Genomic DNA, 23918 nt, shown 5'->3' with positions numbered 1-23918 from the left:
ATATCGTTATCGCGATATGATTTTTTTCCATATCGCCCAGCCCTAGTATCTTACTCTTTTTATTATTGTCTATTTAAAACTGAATCAAACCATAAACAAGGTGGCCTGTTGGGATGTTAGATCCTAATGTGAAAAACTGTGATTATACATGTCTGCACTTTATGTGATCATTTTATGCCACATGTCTTTTTTTCTGTTGTGAAGCACTTTGAGCTGCAGTTTCTGTATGAAAGGTGCTATACAAATAAAGTTTATTATTATTATTACTCAAATACGCTTCCCCATAGTCTACCTTTACCTTCTCCCCTTGTCTACCCCCTTCCTAGCTCCCGTCACCCCTCCTCCTGCTTCACCCTCCCCAACCCCAGACACTCCCATCTCTCACCTCGCCACCCCCCGTTATCCTGGTATAAAGGTCTACGTTTAACATGATCCTAGAGCTCTCTGAAGGATACTAGGCCTGTATCTTCATGGAGTCATCCGCCATAACTCGTGATTTACTCGTATTTCGATACTCGTGTTTGAATTAAATAAATCTGTGTTAAACTAAGACTATATTTTGACTGAGGTCTGACATCCCTTGGCTCCGGCTATTTCCTTCCACAGTGGGAAGTCGGCTGTTGTTACAGAAGTGCAAAAGGAGGAGAGGAAAAACAATAGGCTACTTGGAAGAAAAGAAAAGTCGGTAAACCAAATGTAAACAAGTGGGTGGCCCTACCACCCTGAAGAACGTAACGGAGACACGTTTTCATTCTCTAGTTGACTGACTAAAAGCTCTTGATGCGAGGATTAACACTAGATAACGGGTAAATAGGAGTTTCTAAATGCATTTGTTGCATTTTATGCCTGTAAAAAGTGTGTGTGTTGGTAACGCGTGTAAACACTGGAGTAGAGCAGACCTACGTTCTAATTGGATTGGATTTTATTGCACTTTATTGTTATTGCACATGAAGAAAAACAATAAAATACAACTGTTATCCAACCAGAGTGCAGGCAGCAGCTAAATACACAGAAATAAATCAGCCTAAAACTAGATACACATGTGACTGGACAAACAGAGTTGTGCACAGTGTGAATAAACATATGGAGACGCTCCCAGGCACAATTGCAACTGTGAACAACACTGTGTCCAGTACATTGCTCAGCTAATGCTTGTTAGTATTAATCAAAGATGGTTAGCGGCAACATCTTGTAGCTGACATTAGCTTTACAACGGGTTACAACAGTATAATTTACAGGAATGTATGTGAATAAAATCCACATTTATATGGTAATTTTTTTTTAATCTGAATTAGGGCTGGGGTCTTAGTTAAATACCCTTCACAGCCACCTAGAACTGGGTATCGGAATTCAATATTTGTATGGTATTGATTGAATTGCTTCAATACTATAAAAAAATGCTGTGTCATTTGATACCCAAGTAGTTCATCTCATCATCGTCAGTGAGCCAATAAGCACGTTTGTTCCAAGTCATGGAACAGGTTGGTAATTGGCTGTTTCTTCTGTTCAACCAATCCAAAATGTAACAACGTCTCCCATTGGCCCATCTAGCACATGCAACACACATAACTCAGCAAAGTAGGGTATTGCTTTGGTATCGTTATCGAATCCCAGGTATCGGTATTGGCACCAGTATAAAAAAAAAATTCAAATGACACCCAGCCCCTCACCCTCCTCACTAGAGGTATGGAAGAAACAAACGTCCAGGTACCTGGTCATCCTTGCTGGTGTGGCGGAGGAGGTGTCGGAGAAAGTCGAAGCGGGAGCACTTGCGGATCAGGATGAGGTCGGTGGTCCCGTCTGCCAGGTGGGCGGCTGGTGACAGGCCCTTGGGGCTGCGGGGACAAGCACAGCTCATACTGGCCGCGTTGATGGCCAGGAACTTGCCTCGAATTGTCCTCCACTCACCATCGCACTCTGCAATGGGACGAACGCGTGGTTTAACCCTTTCACAGCCACACGACAAATGGTTAACCCTTTCACAACCACACTACAGAAGGTTAACCCTTTCACTACCATTAACCGTCTGTAGTGTGGTAGTGAAAGGGTTTAATGCTGCCTGCTACTATTGGTAAGTCATCGACTGGCGGTAAGAGAGACCATCATGTGACCTGAAAATCACAGGTTCGATCCCAGTGTCCATCCCGTCCAAGTGTCCTCGAGTGAGAAACTGAACCCTACGTGTCTCAGATGGGGGCATGTGAAGAAATTAACTCCTTTTTACACTTGTGTGTGTAATATAGCAGCGGACTAATCTACCGTAATTTTCGCACTATAAGCCGCATCTGAATATAAGCCGCAGCAGCTAAATTGAATGATGTGTACATATATAAGCCGCAGGTGTTTTAATGTTTAATTACCATATGTAATTAGCATTGGGACACAATACTGTCGGACAAATAACAAGAATTAACTCATTTACAAGTTGTATTAAGTTTAGCAAATAAGGGAACAGATAAATAACATTTCAATGCAGTCAAAAAAGCAATATTTCGATTTTTACATTTTCGGGTTTGGTCACGTCGAGTCACATATAAGCCGCACCGTTATATAAGCCGCAGGGTCGAAAAATGGGGGAAAAAGGCGCGGCTTATGATCCGAAAATTACGGTAAATGACATAACCCTTATGTAAGATGGTGCATGAGATCATCACAAGCCCCACCACCACCTCTTCCTCTCAAGTTACTCTCAGCTGTAGTGCTTGTAGCTTCCAAGAAAAGCATAAAAAAAGTATGATTGACTGAAGGTTCTCTGGTATCTTTGGTGATCTATGACCTTGGAGTGGCTGAAGTCATCGCAAAGGTGTGAATGGAGAATTGTAGTGTAATAATAAGCACTTGGATGTGAAAATCAACAGTATTATTATGCTGATGGGGAGAAGCAGCGTTGAAGACCAGAGGAGAGTCTGAGGCCGTTGGGAACAGAGATACTGAAAGCTTAAAAAGGTTGCATTTGTAATGTTGTTTGTTGAATATTTAATGTTGTTTTTGGTCTAATGTGTGGGTTGGAGTTGAGTAGCTTTGGGGAGGGGTTGCTATTGACCATAATTCACACGGGGGCCATTTTGCTCTCATGTCACGCTCAGTTAAGACTCCGAGCCAAGACTCTGCCCAGAGGTTCGGAGGAATTCACAGAATAATAAGTTACTAAATTCCAACGCATCACGTCAGACCAAAACAAGACAATTAAACAAAGTTCAATACCAAGTGGGGTTATTTTGCCTAGAGGTCGCCGTTTGAGACTACAACCGACTCTACCTTTAAGGGCAGGACTAGTAGAGTGACTTACCGATGCCCGAGACCTCATCATCTGGCCTGTATTTATCGGCTCTCTCCTCAGAATATAGCTGCCCATTATGCTGGCATATCACGCAGCTGGAAAATCACAGAAAGATGCATATTATTATGTCAGACACCATTTCACGTTAACTTAAAAAGGTGCCGTTTGTAAGGAAAACAAGGACACACAGTGGCATAGATGCATTTCTTCAAAGTAACTAGTAACTGATGGGTTCAGATAAATGTAGTGGGGAGTAAAAGAAAAGTACAATATTTCCTTTGAAATGTAGTGGAGTAAAAGTACAAGGTTCCCTAAAATGAAAATCCTCACGTAAAGTACAAGTAGTTCGACATTCTACTTCGAGTAGAAATACTTTCCACCACTGCACGCCCCATAGCGTGACCAACTGGCATGGCCTCTGATGTCACGCTGTGATTGGCTGAGGCGCTCTCCACTCCGTTCTCCCACGCTCTGCTGGAGCTAGAGGCTAATGTTACGCTAGCCTTATTGTGGCTAAAGTCTTCCATGATGGCAAATTAGTGAATATAATCTGACAGATAAAACAGAGAATAACAGATGTTTGTTCAAATAGTTAGCTACCTAACTAGCCACATCATTGTTTCTAAATTGTCTCAGCAATTTTCTCTAATAGATAGGTGCCTGAGCAATCTACTGCTGGGTTCCTCTGTTTAGTTTATACTACATTAGTATTCTCGAAGCATCTGCCGTCTGCCTAAGTTTGTTGATGTACCAGCTGTAATGTAAATTAGGTGTGTGTGTGTAATGAAAAGGTCTCTGAATATCTGGTTGATTTCCCAATGTCTATGCTTGCCCTTTGAAAAATACAAATAAAATATTTTCTGAAAAGCAAATGATATAAATAAAACATAAAATGTCCCCTTAGAACAGTGCATGTTGCTGATGCTATATTGTTTTTATTGTTCTAAATTCATGGTGTTTATTCTTTGTCGTAGTTTTAGTCGGTAAACAAAAGGGCTGTCGAGAATCTTATTTTTTTCACAATTTGCCACCATGTTTGTCTAGAGCAGGGGTTCTCAACCTTTTTTATACCACAACCATTTTATTTAGGATTTTTTCGGCGACCCCACACTTAATGTATTGCGTAATTTCAACGTGGAATTAAGGAATATCAAAATAAAAGCACACGTTGTTGAACTTGATCATGCATATTTATTAGAAAATTTGATTACAGCACTATGTTATCAATACACATTTATAAAACGAGGCATATTTAGCCAAAATATGTTGCCGAACATAAAAAAAAATGCACGACCCCACTGTCACCTACCCACGACCCCACTTTGGGTCGCGACCCCTAGTTTGAGAACCACTGGTCTAGAGTGCGGCAAAGGTTTCCAGGCCCTACATGACTACTGGTTTAGTGCACATAGTCACTCAAAGTGCTCACCCCTGTAACTTATTATTTACCACATTTAATTATAAAAATAGTTCTTATAGAAATGCATTAATTTGGGATTGTTGAGTCTTCTCTGCAGAGTACTCTTTGGTAGAAATACGTGAGAAAGTATGAATTCAAATAAGTTTGTAAAAGTGTTCAAAGCCCCTTGGTTCTTTTTGGCTACATTGCCACATTGGTAAAACAAAATAGGTTAGCTTTCCATATTTTGTTACTTGGATTACTTGGTTTTGTGAAATAATAATGATGCATAAGAGCATTTAATTAATCATGAATGAATGAAACTGCGATGACTCAGAAGTCTGCTCTAGGCAAGGCCATCTCTAGGTTTCTCTAGGCTCTGCAGAAAGTTAAAAAAAATCTCCCTCTCTCTCCATTTTCTCCTAACTGCCTGCTCTTAATTATACAGTACCAGTCAAAAGTTTGGACAGACCTTCTCATTCAATGTATTTTCTTTATTTAAATGTTTCATTATTTTCTACATTGTAGATTAATATATGCGTTTCTCGTCCACGTCAGACTCAGTGTGCTGCACATCAAGTGGGCAAAAAGGAATGTAATCCTGGTCAGAACAACGGGGCAGACTACAATATATTTGCATTTGTTAGCCATGCTAGCGATCTAAACAATCAATCAATCATCCATGCCAAAGCTAGATATGTAAAAGGTGAAAGACTCACAGCCATGCTGATTTGGCTAAATGACATCCAGCCGTTTTCGTTTGAAACTACTTTTAGTCAGAGTTGGTTTCTTACTTTACTTTTTTAGCACAGCAGCTCGCGGCAGTCCGGGGGCAACTTAGTCACGTGACTCAGTTGGTGTTGCCGATTGGCTCGAACACGGTATGTTTATAAACAAGAAACGCATCTATATACGGAAGGTGACCACCTCTATGAATCTGATTGAGAGAATGTCAACAGTGTGCAAAGCTGTCATCAGAGCAAAAGGTGGCTACTTTGAAGAATCTCAAATATAAAGCATATTCTGGTTTGTTCAACACTTTTTTTTATTTACTACATAATTCCATAGGAGTTCTTTCATAGTTAACGTCACAGTGACCAATTGCAGCCACTCTTATTGTCTGGGACCAAATACGGCCACGCCCCACTCCCAGTAAAAAGTGGGAATCTCTAGAATGGGTTTGGGGCGACGCTGTATACGGAAGTGGCTCTCAAGGTGACGATTAGACAACACTTTCTGTTGTCAGTAGATGGCAGCATTGGTTTAAAATTAAACGGTGAAAATGTTGAAAACTACAACACTGCATTTCCCAAGAGCGTTAGCACAGGTCGCAGGTCACTGGGATGAGTCTATATTCTTCGACGTGATCTGAACAGCGGTAAACTATTACTGCAACCTCGGTATAGCGACCGAGAATGGTAAACTAATTATCTTAACAGAAGTGCGCTGGTAGCGTTACATGTGTTGTCTAAAGGGGGACATATGGTACAATTTAATATTCTAATGATAATCGGCATATAAAGGACAACATAGAGCATCGTTCATTTGTAAGAAACCTCAATGAAAACGGCGCAGGGTGCTATTGTTATGAAAATGTGATAGAATCCTATAAAAATGTGGACGCATTTGGTTTACGTTCCGTTAATACAATAAAGAAAATAAAGAAAAACCATTGAATGAGGTGTGTCCAAACCTTTGACTGGTTAACTGTATATAGTTGTAAACGTATGAAGTGGCTCATAAACCATCTACTGTTACTGGGGAACAAAACCTCTAGTTTCTCACCCGACACGCAAACAACAGTAGTATTATTACACTGAATAGTCTTTAATTAATTTATGCATTGTTTTTTATTCTGTCAATTGTGTGCTGATTTTATGCCTATGTTCATTTTATACTAATTGCCGTGGGGCACTCTGGACTGCGGCCCATGTGTGAAAAGTGCTGTATAGATAGTTATTCATATTTATTATTATTATTATATTGTAAAAATGTATGCATTGAAATGTCTGTAAAGTCTCGACGACATTGAAAATGAGGGTGACCTCAATTGTCTTTGAGAATAAATAAAGGTTTGAAAAATAAAGAATATACATGCATTCATCTTTTTAAGCGTCTTTGAGCATTTGGAAAAGTGCTATATAAATCCGATGTATTATTATTATTCATTAATGTGTAAGTCCGAGTAAGTGGGACAAAGAAACAAACACTATTTCTGTCCACATACACTACAAAAAGACAAGCAATAGACCAATTCTAAACATTGGAAGATCAGCCAGATATTCACAGACCTTTTCATTACACATGCCCTCAATGTACATTAGAGTTGGTACGTCAACAGAATTATTACAATAATTCAGATGCTTCATGAATACTAATCTGCAGCGTAAACTAGGCAGTAGGTTGCTTAGGCACCATCATCTATTGGTGAACATTGCAGAGACAATTTAGAGACGAGGATATGTTAGGTAGCCAACTACTTTAACCATTTCACTACTACACTACAGAAGGTTAACCCTTTCACTAACACACTAGAAGACGGTTCTGTAGTGTGGTAGTGAAAGGGTTAACCTTCTGTAGTGTGGTTGTGAAAGGGTTAACCCTTTGGCGTGTGGCAGGGAAAGGGTTAACAAACATTCCGTCAGATTATATTGATTCATTGATTTCCCATCGCAGGAGACTTTACAACACGACATCAGAAGCCATGGCAGTTTGTGACGCTAGGGGGCGGGGTCTTGAAGCCATGGCAGTTTGTGACGCTAGGGGGCGGGGTCTTGAAGTCATGGCAGTTTGTGACGCTAGGGGGCGGGGTCTTGAAGTCATGGCAGTTTGTGACGTTAGGGGGCGGGGTCTTGCCCAGAAAAGCAGTGGTATTCATAATAACACAATTTTGCCGGCCTAGCATAACGTTTTAAGATAGCATAAAATGGCTGGTACCCACGGATTCACAGAGACCTCTAGTTTCCATTAACACCCCGACCTTCCTTCTAGATTTACAAAATGAGCCTGCTTACAACCCCTGAAGGACAAAAGTATGACAGCCAGTTTTATAGTGTTAACTAATGGGGGAGTCTAAATGGTCCTCATTTGCTAGCCCATCAAAACAAAACAGCGACACAGCTGACACAGCTGTCTTTAGGAGGTTGCAGTGGGTTCAATCTTAAGGCTAGAACGAAGATAGAGGTATCATTAGAACCAAGAGATATCAAGACTCTGTGGGTACCAGCCATTTTATGCTCGTTTGTCGGCAAAGAGACAAAATTGCTCTTCTAAGCATTTAGTGGGCGAGTCTAAATACTAGTCCTAATTTTCTTTTGATTTCTATGTGGTCCAGTGTATATCATCCTCATTCTAAAACAATTGACAATCTTACAAATAGCATATTTAAACAATACCCAGCTCTACATGTGTCCCTGAATGAACAGCTCTTACCCAGCTCTACACGTGGTCCTGTCCCTGAAAGAACAGTTCTTACCCAGCTCTACACGTGGTCCTGTCCCTGAAAGAACAGTTCTTACCCAGCTCTACACGTGGTCCTGTCCCTGAAAGAACAGCTCTTACCCAGCTCTCTACATGTGGTCCTGTCCCTGGATGAACAGCTCTTACCCAGCTCTACCCGTGGTCCTGTCCCTGGATGAACAGCTCTTACCCAGCTCTACACGTGGTCCTGTCCCTGGATGAACAGCTCTTACCCAGCTCTACACGTGGTCCTGTCCCTGGATGAACAGCTCTTACCCAGCTCTACACGTGGTCCTGTCCCTGGATGAACAGCTCTTACCCAGCTCTCTACACGTGGTACCTGTCCCTGGATGAACAGCTCTTACCCAGCTCTACATGTGGTCCTGTCCCTGGATGAACAGCTCTTACCCAGCTCTACACGTGGTCCTGTCCCTGAATGAACAGCTCTTACCCAGCTCTACACGTGGTCCTGTCCCTGAATGAACAGCTCTTACCCAGCTCTCTACACGTGGTCCTGTCCCTGGATGAACAGCTCTTACCCAGCTCTACACGTGGTCCTGTCCCTGAAAGAACAGCCCTTACCCAGCTCTACACGTGGTCCCGTCCCTGAAAGAACAGCTCTTACCCAGCTCTACACATGGTCCTGTCCCTGAAAGAACAGCTCTTACCCAGCTCTACACGTGGTCCTGTCCCTGAAAGAACAGCTCTTACCCAGCTCTACACGTGGTCCTGTCCCTGAAAGAACAGCTCTTACCCAGCTCTACACGTGGTCCTGTCCCTGGATGAACAGCTCTTACCCAGCTCTACACGTGGTCCTGTCCCTGGGTGTTCCCAGGATGTCTGTCGCTGGCAGGTAGGACACGGTCCCCTCGTAGTAATGATGTGTCAGGAACGTCTTGAAACCTAGCAACGATCACCCGGGAAACACCAAATTAGCATCGGTGGAGAGAAGTCTCTTCCACACACACACAGCACACTCCACACACAATGCGGCCGACGCTCATCACGTCTACCTGAAAAGTCGTATCTGGCGGGCCCCATCCATCGCTTCCTCTCGCTGTCAGTCAGCACGTCGCCGTAGAAACCGTATCCCAGCAGCGAGACGGAGTAACGCAGGAATGTGTTGTTGTGGTGGACCGAGCACACGTCCATTGGCTGTGAATCTCCTGGCAAGAGACGGCCCGAAAAATAAACAGCCGTTAATGACGGCACACAGACCTGTGTGTGTGTGTGTGTGTGTGTGTGTGTGTGTATGTGTGTGTGTGTGTGTGTTGAGCAATAAAGAGGAATATCTGGATGTGAGATTCTGTCTCACAGAATGTTATTGTTAGTTAGTCAGGAGTATTCAGGATGTCATTGTTACTCAGTAGCAATGCGTGCCAACCTTCAGGATGTTATTATTGTAGTTAATATTAACCCTTTCATTCCTAAAGTCCCCTAAGAGAAAAGTGTGTGTCTTAGGGCTGCCCCCTATTAGTCGATTATTCGACTAATCGGTCGAAAGGAGCCGTAGTCGACTGGCCAACCTCTTAGTCGAATATAAAATAAAAAATAAAATAAAATATTTTATCATTCTTTCCAAAAGAAAAGAGGCCTAGAAGCGTGGCTAACGCTAATGGCACGCATACCAGAGGCTAACTGCCTACGAAAACAGGCACAGAGGCACTGAAAGAGGATTTCACCCATCTAATGAACACACTAGACAAATATCAAGATGTATCCATCAGTGGACCAATTGCATGCTTTTGCAGAGGACAAGAAGCCTTCAGTCGACTCCTTCAGACATTAAGCACCCCCCCACAGCCCAAATGGAATGATAAAAATTTTGATTTTTTTTTAATATTAGAAATATTATACTTTTTTTTTCTTCTTTTTTTTGTCGACCAATAGTCGACTAACGGCAAATTTTGGCCAATCATAGTCGACCATCCAAATCCTTAGTCGGGAACAGCCCTAGTGTCTATACGCGGCCTACCGTACTCACCCACTATGATGTGGAGGGCCGAGGTCACGGGGTCGTTGGCCCCCACCGTTGCGTAGCAGATACAGTCTGTTGAACCTGCGTGACACAACAATAATAGCATTGAGAAATCTGTATCCTGCGACGGCCTCGGGGGTCGGGTTTAAAACCCTTTCACTACCACACTACAGACAGGTTACCCTAACCCTAACCCACCTGTAGTGTGGTAGTGAAGGGGTTAACCGTCTGTAGTGTGGTAGTGAAAGGGTTAACCATCTGTAGTGTGGTTGTGAAAGGGTTAACCCTTTGTCGTGTGACAGTGAAAGGGTTAACCCTTTGTAGTGTGGTTGTGAAAGGGTTAACCCTTTGTCGTGTGGTAGTGAAAGGGTTAACCCTTTGTCGTGTGGCAGTGAAAGGGTTAACCTTCTGTATTGTCACAGTGCAAGGGTTAACCCTTTGGTGGTGTGGTAGTGAAAGGGTTAAGGGCCTCGCTGTGCGCGTTCACAGTGGCTCCCTGCAGGATGCGTTTTTTCTACCCCATGTATTTTGCTTTCACGCTCACATTTCAGACGTATCCATAACTCATCCGTTCTACATTCATTGCACACACATCCACATGCACACGTTAAACATTCACCTTTAAAAAGGAACACACCAACATTTGGGGAAATTAGCTTACCGTCTTCTCCAGAGAGACAAGAAGATAGATACCAGTTTCCTCTCTGCGCGTTCAGTAGAAAGCCATCTGGCTGCATGTTAGCCTAGCTTAGAACAATGAATGGAAGCGGACATGACCGGTTAGCCTAGGCATTGTCCAACTAACACCTCTCCCCCGAAGGCTAACCGGTCATGTCCGCTTCCATTCATTGTGCTAAGCTAGGCTAACGTGCAGTCGGATAACTTTGTACTGAACCCCTTTTTGTAAATCAAATGGGTTTTGGAGTAATGGGTTGTTTTTTATCTTTTCTTAAAAGAAAATTGGGTTTTAATTATGTGGTGATTTACATAGTCTTACAACAACAACATATCCTGCTTCCTGACTCCTAATAGTGAGTGTGCTATGGGAAGGATGTATGACATTTAGGGATGTCATCTAAATGATAAGTATGGACTAGGGCTGGGCAATTAAGCGAGTTTCAATTTCAAATCACGGACTCCCGCGGTCATGACAACAAGATAATTGAGCTAAAACTATTATTGTGGCACAGGGCGTGTTGCTCTCATTCACAGCGGAGGAATTCTGAAACATCTTTGGTAACTTGTAGAAGATGCCAGAAAGGCAGCCTTTGGTCGAGAAGAAACATACGACAAATTCAGTCGTCGTCATATGATGTTCTCAAATCAATGAGTAATTGTGTTTAATAATTGTGATTTCAATATCAAATCAACAATAATCATGATTTAGATTTTTGTTACATGGTTCTTGGTACTGGATCTTTGTATTGGGGAAATTCAACCGTTCACCTGGTCAGATATCCCATAGCAGTATCAGTGCCTCCCTAATGATATTGTAATCAGTAGTTAATTTGGGGTATGGGGGTAGGACTGGGTATTCTTTTTGAAGAATTTAGATACCGGTGCCAATACCGATACCTGGGATTCGATACCGATACCAAAACAATACCTTACTTTTAGGGATGCTCGATATTGGCTTTTTTACCGATACCGATATTCCGATATTGTCCAACTCTTAATTTCGATACCGATACCGATATCAACCGATACCGATATATGCAGGGTTTCCCCCCAAAAAAACTGAATAATTTCAGGTAATTAATAATTTCACTGGATGCATTCAAAAGGCTTTCTAAATGTAAGCATTATCTGTGCAAAATATGATCATTAAAAAAGTTTAAATTAACATTACATATCTCTTGTTGTTGAATTAAACCAACATGCATACTTTTGACAATAAATAAAATAAGAATTGGTTCTTACTTGCTTGCCTGGGTAAATAAAGGTTAAATAAATGTGTAAAAAAAAAAAAAAAAAAAAAAAATTTTTACCGATACCGATATTTTCCGATATCACATTTTACTGCCGATATCGGCCGATAATATCGGACATCCCTACTTACTTTGCATGTGCCGTGTGAGTCAATCGGAAGCTTTGTAACATTTTGGATGATTTTGGATTGTGGTTGAACAGAAGACGTTTTATATCTTGGAACAAACATGCTTATAGATAAATACTAGATATACTTTATTCATCCCCTAGGGGACATTCAGGGTATCTCATAGCTCACACAGGTAAATAGGCAAGTGTAAACAATAAAGATTACACAGACAATGACAGTTTCTCACAGTTGTTCAACCAACTATGTCCGCATCATGGATTAAAAGTAAGTGCATAATCAAATTAAAGCTCAAACTTAACTCATTATTGGCTCAACTGACACTGATGAGATTAACTACTTGGGTATCGAAATGTGTTATTGAATGATGCAGTGTCTTATATGGAATTGTATGGAATTTCGGTACCCAGCCCTGACGGGGTGTGAAGTCTGCTATAGTCCGAACGAAAGCAGGCTCCTCACGAGGCCCTGAATGCCCCCATCAGACTGCGCACTCATTGCCCATGCAGTCAATAAACCACTACTCTGAGGGCCAAATCGTCACTCACCAAAAATTATAAAACAATAAAGGAGATTCAAATACTTAAGTAAATGGTAAATGGCTGCATTTATATAGTGCTTTTATCCAAAGCACTTTACAATTTGTTCCTCACATTTCACCCGTTCACTCACACATTCACACACCGACGGCGGAGGCGACCATGCAAAGTGCCGACCTGCTCATGGGGAGAGCAGTTAGGGGTTAAGTGTCTTTGCTCAAGGACACTTCGACACGCTGCCCTGGGAGGAGCGGGAATCAAACCAGGAACCTCCGGATTACCAGACGACTGCTCTACCTCCCGAGTCACTTAAGTATCTTTTGTTTCCTTTGCCGTGGAGGGATTGTGCTGTGGATCTATGCGACGTGGCTTTATCCGTCTGTGTGTAATACAGCCTAATGTGTTATTAATGCAAGACTATTAACATGGCTGCATTAAGCTCGTCTGGAAAATCCCAAAGTGTAAACATGTTTAATTTGGTATGCAAGTGTGAGAGAGACCTGGGGATATAATGTGATATTCTCTGAGGATATGCATATTAATATTTACACAGTTACATGTAGGGATGGGTACCTTTCACATTTGAACAGATACGGTACCGGTACCTGTGAATCGATACCGGTACCTTTTTTCGGTACTTTAGTCTCTAAAAATGTAATCTACCTACCTCAGTCGTAAAAAAAAAAAAAATCCAAACTTCAAATAACTACACTTTCGACAGTTTTCGGCTTGCCATTGCCCCGACTGCCTTGTTGTTGAATCAAGTCAAATCCTAGGTAAGCGTATATTGTGCGTGTGAATAAAATAAAGTGTACAAAATTATTATATATTTTTATCTCACATGAATCGATACTCGGTAGTACCGACGTGTTTCGGTAAGTACCTTTAAAAGTACCGAATTCGGTACCCATCCCTAGTTACATGGGAATAAAGCGCGTCAGCAGTCTGTATAAATGAGTCATCCCGTGTTGATTGACCCATGATGACTCTGACCCGGGCCGAGAGCAGGGTTACGATACCGGGTCCTGCCCGGGTCGGCTCTGTGTAAAGGGATTATGGTCAACCCGTATTTTTTACATGTAGTCATTTAGCTGACACTTTTATCCAAAGCGACTTACAAGTTCTGTACGACAAGTCAGCAGGAAGAAAAGGGTACAACTCTTTCAGCTGAGTAACAACGATCAAACAGTGCTGAAACTTGGGTGCTGCAGTATTGAGTGCATAGACATAAGACATATTAGTACAGTAGGAGGAGTGCATGGTAGTATAGGACAATAAGAAGGTTAGCGTTTGTTTGTTTTTTAACCTGAGAACATTTTTAGACACTACCTAGCGCTATCACTTTTCGTTCGAACCTGGTAAAATGTTAAAATGTTTGAACTGCAATGTGTTCAGATTCAAAAGTGGAAGGCAATTAGCCACCCTTCTATTAATTTCACAATCTGCTTTCCATGGTTTCCCCCAATTCAAAGTAACCACGCTAAAAAAAGTAACGAGTCGTCTTCGAAAAATGTGGATTTACTGGCATGTTGTTTATAGGTGAAGTATATTTAACAAGGGAGTGGTTTGCTGCACACTCTGCATCTCTCTCATCTCTGCCTGGTGGCTTGACGGAGTGCTGAACACAGCAGAAGTGTGCTCATCAAACAGGCACGGGGCACAGCGCTCGCCACAGGAGCTCATCCTGTCCTGGGTTTGAACCCCGGCAGGGAGCTTGCGTGTTCTCCCTGTGTTTGTGTGACTTTCCTCTGGGTTACTCTGGGTTCTTCTTCCCACTCCAAAATACATGCATGCTAGGTACATACTCGTGCCATCGCCCTTGACGGAGGTACTGGTGTTGTTACTGTACGAGCTGCACTGTGTGGCTGCCCGCTGCTCCTAAGTAGTTAGGATGTGTCAAATGCAGAGGAATTTCCCCAAGGGGATAATAAAGTATAACTTAACTTAACTTTTCCACCATTACGAATAAAAGGACGTCTGTCCGTTTTATCAATCGGGACATTCATTCGTGAGAAATGAGAGCTGTCGTAATTATCAAGTGCCTGCCAGCAGCTCCGGCTCGCTCGCTTATTCCTTCAAAAGATAACTAGATCGACCAGCAGACAGACAAGCTTTTTTTGTTTATCAGTTACCGGGTGAAAAAAAACACATTTCCATAACATTTCCAAAACCTTTTCAAATTACCAGACTTTTCTAGGTTTTTTGTGACTGTAGGAACATTGGATCATGGCTGGTTCATGGCACAGACGCCAACGTCACATTTAACCGAGGTTGTCAGTGTAGATAATAAACTTAATTTGTATAGCACCTTTCATACAATAATTGCAGCCCAAAGTGGACATATGTGTCTATCTATTAAATAATATAACAAACTGCCACTTAGACCAAAAGAAACGCAGACTGTTGGTATACATAACATATTTTGCAAAGAAATGTATACTTCTTCTATGGAAAAATGAAATCGCACCAACATTCAATATGTTCATAGAACAAATATCTCAGTTTCTTCCCTTAGAAAAGATAACGCTTGAAAAGCACAACCAGGGTCACTTATTTCAAGAACTTTGGAATCCACTCTATACTCAACTGGAAACTCATAATGTAGTCCTATAAATGTGTCATATCTAATATAACAGACGTGGAGTTTTAGCAGATTAGATTAGCTGATCTGTTGAGGCTCTTTGTCTGCGTGTAAGTGCCTGGTTGCCTGCGCATGGCTGTCAAACCCTGCCCCCACGGGGTCGGGTCTGGGAACAGGAGCTGAACACGCAGCGGCCCGGACCCTTCCCTGTCGGAGTGGCCATCGATAAGCGGGTGTGAGCAACTGGGTGCTATAAACTGTCACTGTTTACAATACCAACATTTGCACTTTTATTCCTTATTACTTATTTACTTATGATTTACCTACTGTCCCTTTATTTTATTTTACTTTATTTTTATTTGTATTATTATTTTTTTTTTGTCTAATTGTTCATTTGTGTGTATGTGTGCCTGTATGTGGGCAAGTGTATGTGTGTATGTGTGTGTGTGTGTGTGTGTGTATGCGCGTGTGTGCGCGTGTACGTGTGTGTATGTCCCAGTGTGTGTGAGTGTGAGTGAGAGATGGGAGAATGGATTGAGTGGGGAGCACAAGGAAAATTGTTAAAAATTGTTCATGAGAGTGACACTGAACATTCTGTAGATCTGTCGATTGAATGTGAAACCTCATGAAAAATAAAAAGATTTAAAACAAAGTGGACATAATGTAATGTGTACATAAAATAGACATAGCAGAAAAAGAGTATAAAATTGGCATAATTATAGACAGGCATCAAATGAGCAGAGAACGTAGAACTACGTTTCTGTCGCCCGACGGTTGAGTGCCGGAAACGAAGGTCTGTTTTTCTCACGGAATTTCTTTTATTATCTATTGCCATTCATAATTCAGCGGGGCACCTTGTGCATACTGTTCTGAGTGTCTCTGAGATTGCAGACGGTCAATACCGCCGCCTACCGCCTTGTGGCAGCTAGTGCACTCCATTAGAAACTATAATGGTTTGTTATCTGGACCGAGCTGAGTCGTGCGGGCGGGGTTTAAATACTCCGGCGAGCCAAGCGGTCACCATCATACATCTACGAGACCAGATCAATCATCTGGTACCGGTACCGGACCGCTTGGACTTAAGGGGTTAATAAAAGCAGAGTAATAAAACCGCTGTGGTTTACATAAAGTGCGTGAAACAGAGTGACTCAGGGCTGCAGCGTGCGCTCCTGCCTCACCTGCAGGGATGATGCCGATGCGGAGGCTGCACGGCACCAGCTTCTCCTCCGGACAGTTCTGGTCCACGCCGCTGTCCTGCTGGGTGCGCCAGATCAGCCCGTGGACCATCTCACTGAACATGCCGTCCCCGCCCACACACACCACCCTGAGCAGGGGTCAAGGGTCACACGGGAAGGGTTAAACCGAAGCGCGCAGAGGGAGAGAGGTGTTATTATTTGAGAACCAGAAATCCCAGGTTTTGTGCTGGAAATGACGTTGTATAGCACAGAAGTGTTTCATCAGGTAGCTACTACAAGGTGATATATTCGTATAGTCACCTAATCGATGATGAATTCATATCAATTTGGCATCCGCTAGTAATTCTGTTAATAGAATTCTAACCTCAAAAGGAGTGGAAGTCACTTGCCATTGGTTGCTTACTCAGTCGCTAATAATTAATGAAAGACATTTAGGAAATAAGCCTGTGACTTTGATCTGACAATCCTTTCAGATGTATATATATATATGCGATTTGTATTATTTTATATTTGTGGAAGTAAACTCAATTAAACTTTCCACTAGACATTAGTCAACATTTGGAGAGGCTATGATGGCCATGATCTTGGAGGGGGAGTGATGGTTTGAAATCCCATACATTTTTCCATATAGGGTTTCAGACAGAACGCCATTGGGATCAGTGCACATCTAACTACCGGTAGATGCTATGGAGGAGAGAGAAAGCAAGGTTTTCAGGAGAAGAGTAGAACGAGAGATAATAAAATAATCTACATTGCATTGGTTAAACATACATGGGTTTTAAATTATTTTGTAGGTGTGGGGTCGTTTCTATATGGGCGTTGTGGGGTCATTTCTATTGAGAGTGTGGGGCTGTTTCTATTGGAGGTGTGGGGATTAATCACAGCCATGCAGAGCTCTTTGAGTGTTTGAGTGCTCTTTGAATGTTTTGAGCTCGCAGCCCGCACTTTGTCCGGCACGGCAAAAAGCCATTATTGAAGATAATGAGTTTCAGAGTGCTTATCTGTATCTTGTGTTGCATCTGAAAGCATCAATAAATTTGGCATTTTCAAGTGAATCTGTAACACAGTCACTTGGGTGGCCTATTAGGGATTAATTAGCACTCTGGATATAATTGTCTAATCAGATCCAGTAAAGCACTACATTGTGGACATTGGAGAATTGCAAGGCTGTGTCAACACAACCCACCAGGGAGAGATAACGCCGAAGTCAGCCGGTACCACTGTCACTCTAAATCAATGACTCACCCATCATATTTCTTCAGCTCTGCTTCTGTCCTCAGATGGTCCCTCGCATGATTGGCATACTCTGTAACTATGGCAACAAGCAAAAAAATTTATAAAATTACACAAGAAAGCCTTTGACTACCCAAGACTCCCCCCCCCCCCCCCCCCCATCTCTTAACTGAACAGGAAGTTCAAGAAACCAATGACAAACAATGGAGCTATCTCAAACCGCACCCTCTTTTCTTGATCCTCCAATCACAACTAGACTGTTGTGATTGGAGGATCAAGAAAAAAGGGCGGGCTTTGAGATTAAACCGACGTATAACTTACCAATGACGTGCGTGGAGATGTCGGCCCGTGCAAAAAGCGGGGCGACCTTCTGCTCGTAGATGCGCTTGCCTCGCTGTTTGCCTCCATAGGGGTTGACGTACACCAGTAAATGTTTGGGTCTGCTGGCTGCCAGGAGGGGGAGACACAAGAAATAGGCCTAAAGGGTTAACCATTTCACCAGAGCAGCACTCTGCCTCATTAACCCTTTCACTACCACACAACAAAGGGTTAACCCTTTCACTACCACACTACCAAAGGGTTAACTATTTCACTTTCACTACCACACGACAAAGGGTTAACCCTTTCACTACCACACTGCAGAAGTTTAACCCTTTCACTACCACACTGCAGAAGGTTAACCCTTTCACTACCACACAACAAAGGGTTAACCCTTTCACTACCACACTACAGACTGTTATCCCTTTCACTTCCACAAGACAAAGGGTTAACCCTTTCACAACCACACTACAGACGGTTAACCCTTTCACTACCACACGACAAAGGATTAACCCTTTCACAACCACACTACAGACGGTTAACCCTTTCACTACCACACGACAAAGGGTTAACCCTTTCACTGCGACAATACAGAAGGTTAACCCTTTCACTACCACACGACAAAGGGTTAACCCTTTCAAAACCACAGAAGGTTAACCCTTTTCACTACCACACTACAGACTGCCTGCAGTGTGGTAGTGAACGGGTTAACCTTCTGTAGTGTGGTAGTGAAAGGGTTAACCTTCTGTAGTGTGGTAGTGAAAGGGTTAATCACCACAGGGGGTGCTGCTGTGGCAAAAATAAGTCAGCATTTTACAGCATCAATCATGGCCTCGTCCTCCTACCAGTTTCTAAAGAGTCATACTGGATGTCTCACTTCCTTTTGGTCCCCCCACAAGATTCTGACAGGGTTGGGTACCGAACTCGGGTACTTTTAAGGATACCGACCGAATTACATCGATACTACCGAGGGAGAGTACCGATTCACACTAGTAATATTACACTCTTATACTAAACATGTAAAGGTACCCAAATTTGGTACCAATTGATCTAGACAAGAGGGAGCCTTTTCCACTAATATATATATTACTGTCCCGTCTAGTCTTGGGTCTTTGGAAAGACCAGACGAGGTCAGAGGAGTTTGATCATATTTACGGAGGATGGCCAGATAGTGTTGATATTGATTAAAAACACAATTAATGATCATCATGTGATTTAGTTTGTGTGGTGTGTTACAACAATAAATAACCAATTGTTCTGAAAAAATAACAATGTTGAAATTGAGAAGTTTGGACTTATTTTTACAACTGAAATAAAAAAAATTGGTATTACAGAGAGTTAAGTACTGAAAAAAGGTACAGTTGGGTACCGATAACGAATTCCATGGAACTGGTACCGGTTCAAATGCGTGAACGGGAGAGTGAAAGAAAGAAAAAAGAAAGGAAGAGAGAGGGGGCCTTCTCTCTCTCTCTACCAGTCGCAGACTGTGTGGACTGACTGTCACTCAAAGTGCTTATGGGAGGAGCCAGGCCATAACAGCCTGAAATCTTGAGGCTGAAAAATTATGGTTTTGAGTACTTGATTAGAAATATAAAACAATGCATTCTTTTGAAAAAAAACGTACAGATGTCTTCAATAGACTCACAGGAATTGTGTAAAGTTGCCCAAATAGTGCTAGGAATAGCAATGCATGTCCCCTTTAAGGAATGGATGTATCGGCCCATACAATCCATGGCAGAAAATAGTATTAAAACAGGATACTATGTTTAGTTTTTGCACAATTTTAATAATAGCTTCCTACTTGTGTGCCACTTGTAATCCTACTATAAAATGGAGAAAAGTCTGGCCCTCTGTCTGTCCACCTGCAGCAATTCCTCTCCTCGATGGCAATCAATCTAAACATTGCACATTGGCATAGAGCATTGGCAAAGATAGGGACTGACAAAGCCAATTTTTCCATTTTCCCAAACGTAAGCTGTTTCTAAGCCTTTTGGCCACGTCTGGGTGGAGTTGTGGCACGCGCATCCCTGGGTATATATGGACTACTAATCTATAAACAAGACGTTGTTTTGCCACAGTTGGACAAGAAGAGGGGAATACGAATCTGAAAGCAGCAGTGTTTGCAGCAAATCATTGCTGGACTACTTAATTTATGAACAAGAAGTTCTTTATAGAAAATAAGTGAATTCATTACAGGGGATTCTTGCAAGAAAAACAACAAGCAAGCAAGCAAGCAAGCAAGCAATGGCTTTCTAGTACTTTATAAACCAGTGCTGAGGACCTAAGGAAGACCAGTGTTGAGTGTGTGAAGTCGATCGGATTAGCGGTCTCTACAACACTGCAAGCAGCCATACTGCAGGTCTCCACAACACTGCAAGCAGATATACTGCAGGTCTCTACAACACTGCAAGCAGCCATACTGCAGGTCTCCACAACACTGCAAGCAGATATACTGCAGGTCTCTACAACACTGCAAGCAGATATACTGCAGGTCTCTACAACACTGCAAGCAGATATACTGCAGGTCTCTACAACACTGCAAGCAGATATACTGCAGGTCTCTACAACACTGCAAGCAGCCATACTGCAGGTCTCTACAACACTGCAAGCAGATATACTGCAGGTCTCTACAACACTGCAAGCAGATATACTGCAGGTCTCTACAACACTGCAAGCAGATATACTGCAGGTCTCTACAACACTGCAAGCAGATATACTGCAGGTCTCCACAACACTGCAAGCAGATATACTGCAGGTCTCTACAACACTGCAAGCAGATATACTGCAGGTCTCCACAACACTGCAAGCAGATATACTGCAGGTCTCCACAACACTGCAAGCAGATATACTGCAGGTCTCCACAACACTGCAAGCAGATATACTGCAGGTCTCCACAACACTGCAAGCAGATATACTGCAGGTCTCCACAACACTGCAAGCAGATATACTGCAGGTCTCCACAACACTGCAAGCAGATATACTGCAGGTCTCCACAACACTGCAAGCAGATATACTGCAGGTCTCTACAACACTGCAAGCAGCCATACTGCAGGTCTCTACAACACTGCAAGCAGCCATACTGCAGGTCTCCACAACACTGCAAGCAGATATACTGCAGGTCTCTACAACACTGCAAGCAGATATACTGCAGGTCTCCACAACACTGCAAGCAGATATACTGCAGGTCTCTACAACACTGCAAGCAGATATACTGCAGGACTCCACACTGCACTTCTGGGGGCAAAGCAATCGGCCTGCTCTGAACGGGCACACCCTCCGAACGGCCAAACTCCAAACAGACACGGCACTATTACAAAGAAAATGTACTTGTCTAATATTAGTCCTTGTATAAACGTTGAGTCAATCAACTAGAGAATGAAAACATGTCGACGTCATTGTAAATGAGAGCCTGCTCTCAAATGATCTTTCCAGATTAAATAAAGATTGAATGAACGTCTCCCTTCCTATTTTTTTTTATTTTGGTGGTGGTGGTGGTACCCATTCGTTTGGATTACAGATTGGGTCTTTAATGACCAATATAAACCACATAGAGTAGGATCAATATCACGCATGTTATAACGGCAGTGCTAACTCGAAACATGAATTCACATTAAGTAATGCCATCGATAAGCGCCGACACAACGGTCTAATCTTAGCAGTAATAATTGTAATTCTGAATCAGTCCTACCCAGTGATGCCAGCTGTCCTCTGATGGTCTGGACCCACTGCTGACACAGCGCCCCCTCTGGACAGTGGAAGGTGACGTCTCTGCACCGCCAGCGGTGCCGTCTCGTCCGCTCCACGTAGGACACTGTTGGGGGGAGGGAGGGGGGGGGGGGGAAGGGGGGTCGATATTAATCACCGTTCATAATCACCGCTCAATGGAATCACATGAGGCTATCTGGGGGATTAAGCCTGTAAAAAGTAAGTGAACGAATGGACGAGACAGTGGCTCAGGAGGTAGAGCAGTCGTCTGGTAGTCGGAAAGTTCCCGGTTCGATTCCCGCTCCTCCCGGGCAGTGTGTCGATGTGTCCTTGAGCAAGACACTTAACCCCTAACTGCTCCCGATGAGCAGGTTGGCACCTTGCATGGTCGCCTCCGCCATCGGTGTGTGAAATGTATAAGTGAATGGGTAAAATGTGAGGAACAAAATTGTAAAGCGCTTTGGATAAACGCGCTATATAAATGCACCATTTATTTACCATTTGGATGTGGAAATCTAACAGCATCAATTAGTAAAACTGATCATATTAATTGAAAGGAATGTGTTTATCCATTTCATTATATGATACTAGTAAAAGACAGTACAAAAGGTTAGTATTTATTCCCCCCCCCCCCCCCCCATTAAGACTTCCAGACTAAATGAGGGAAACCTCAGTTGCCTTTCAAGTATAAAGTAAAGGCTTGAAATTTAATTAAAATGTTCTGGGATGTAGGGACTGCGATCAATGCCATTGCCATACATTGCATACTTATGATTGGGTGAACCAGATTAATGAAATGAGCCTCTGCGATGTGTATTGCACACAGAGAGGCACGCCTGCACGAAACACAAGCAAGAAGTGCCACCGGGATACATTAAACAATGTATTTATGTAGCCTATAGAGAACACACTGAAAAGTATGAGACATCTAGGTAGATCGATTGCGGTATGTTGACAGAATCCACTATAATCCCACATTGCCCAGAACATTTCCATTTGCTTTATTATAGCAAGCAATCCCGGTGAGTAATAAATACAGTTAGAAATAACTCCACAACAGGTGAAACTGATTTTGGCTCTCATTCAGAGTAGGCTGGCTGATGTCATTCATTCAGGCAACATCATTTTGAAGATGCATGAGCGAGAGGGCAAATGTGAGTGGATGAACAATGCTTCCTGAGGGCGTTACGCAGCGCAGCACATCGATCTACACTTCATCCCAAGCTTTGTGGATATTACGGTGACCGCAAGGGTCCTGGTGCCCTACGCCTCGCACTGTATCGTGAAACGCCTGCAGTTTATACGTCTAGTAGTTTGACGTTCTTCAGAAGAAAACGTTAGGAGTGAAGCACATCTAAAATCATCTGTGTGCTTGTAAGGTTACTGTAGGGGTTACTACTGTAAGGACTCCATTAAAAAAGATTACATGAATCGATAGATTCCATCAGCTGAAAGACTAAAACTTATTTTTTGTAGACTTACACTGGACAAAAATTTATAAAAAATGTGAATAAAACGAATATGCATTTGAGTCAAAAGACTAAATCAAAATAAGCTGCCAAAATTAACACTTAGAAGATTGATATCAGTTTCATCTCATGTAGGGCGGCTACGTGGCGTAGTGGGCAAGGCGCTCACCACGAAATCTGGAGACGCTGGGCTTGCCTGTTCGAGCCCAGCGCTCCACATTTGCTTTCAGTTTAGCTGGTTGTCCGTACTAATACACATTGGCCGTATTAGGGGGTGGGAAACTGATGGGTGGGGATCGGGCTCGGGCGTTGTGGACAGCGACTCCTACAGGTCGGTTGGTGCGCCTGCGCAGTAGAATCAGGAAGTGTCAGGGGCAGCGTGAGCCTCCCACGCGTTACTCCTCGCCACTGAGAGATCGAGCTGCGCAGGTGAAAAAATGCGACTGCTGTTACCTCAAGTACCGGAGGGGACTCGTGCCATGTATGACTTAGTCCACATTGCAGCCGGCTTGTGGGAGGCAAGAAACAGCGTTCGTGACAGGGGAGGGTTGAATTGGATGATACGAAATTGGGATGGGAGAAAATATAGAAAAATGGGAGAAAAAGTGGATCAAAAAAAAAATCTGTTTCATCTCATGTGTCCAGTAGCCCCAGAGAAATGTCCAGGTTCAAGTCAAAGTCAAAGTCATGTTTATTAGTCATTTT

The 23918-nt window shown here is 42.7% G+C and overlaps 1 protein-coding gene across 1 annotated transcript in view; it reads right to left on the bottom strand.

Annotated features, from left to right (window-relative positions):
• The window catches only part of LOC311245671 (ceramide kinase-like), a 66194-nt gene that overhangs the window by 6058 nt on the left and 36218 nt on the right, over positions 1-23918 (bottom strand). Inside the window, exons 3-11 of the mRNA XM_084335608.1 lie at positions 21728-21850; positions 18043-18168; positions 17734-17800; positions 16471-16616; positions 10123-10197; positions 9152-9304; positions 8936-9041; positions 3290-3375; positions 1712-1917 (exon numbers count right to left, since the gene is read on the bottom strand). Of these exons, the coding sequence (XP_084191734.1) occupies positions 1712-1917; positions 3290-3375; positions 8936-9041; positions 9152-9304; positions 10123-10197; positions 16471-16616; positions 17734-17800; positions 18043-18168; positions 21728-21850 (1088 nt within the window). The remainder of the gene's footprint in view (positions 1-1711; positions 1918-3289; positions 3376-8935; positions 9042-9151; positions 9305-10122; positions 10198-16470; positions 16617-17733; positions 17801-18042; positions 18169-21727; positions 21851-23918) is intronic.

This window comes from Notolepis coatsorum, assembly GCF_963971535.1.
Source record: "Notolepis coatsorum genome assembly, chromosome: 18".
NCBI classification, from domain to species: Eukaryota; Metazoa; Chordata; class Actinopteri; order Aulopiformes; family Paralepididae; genus Notolepis; species Notolepis coatsorum.
Note: the sequence above shows the minus strand (reverse complement) of the source record. Positions and strands in the feature narration are given on the sequence as shown.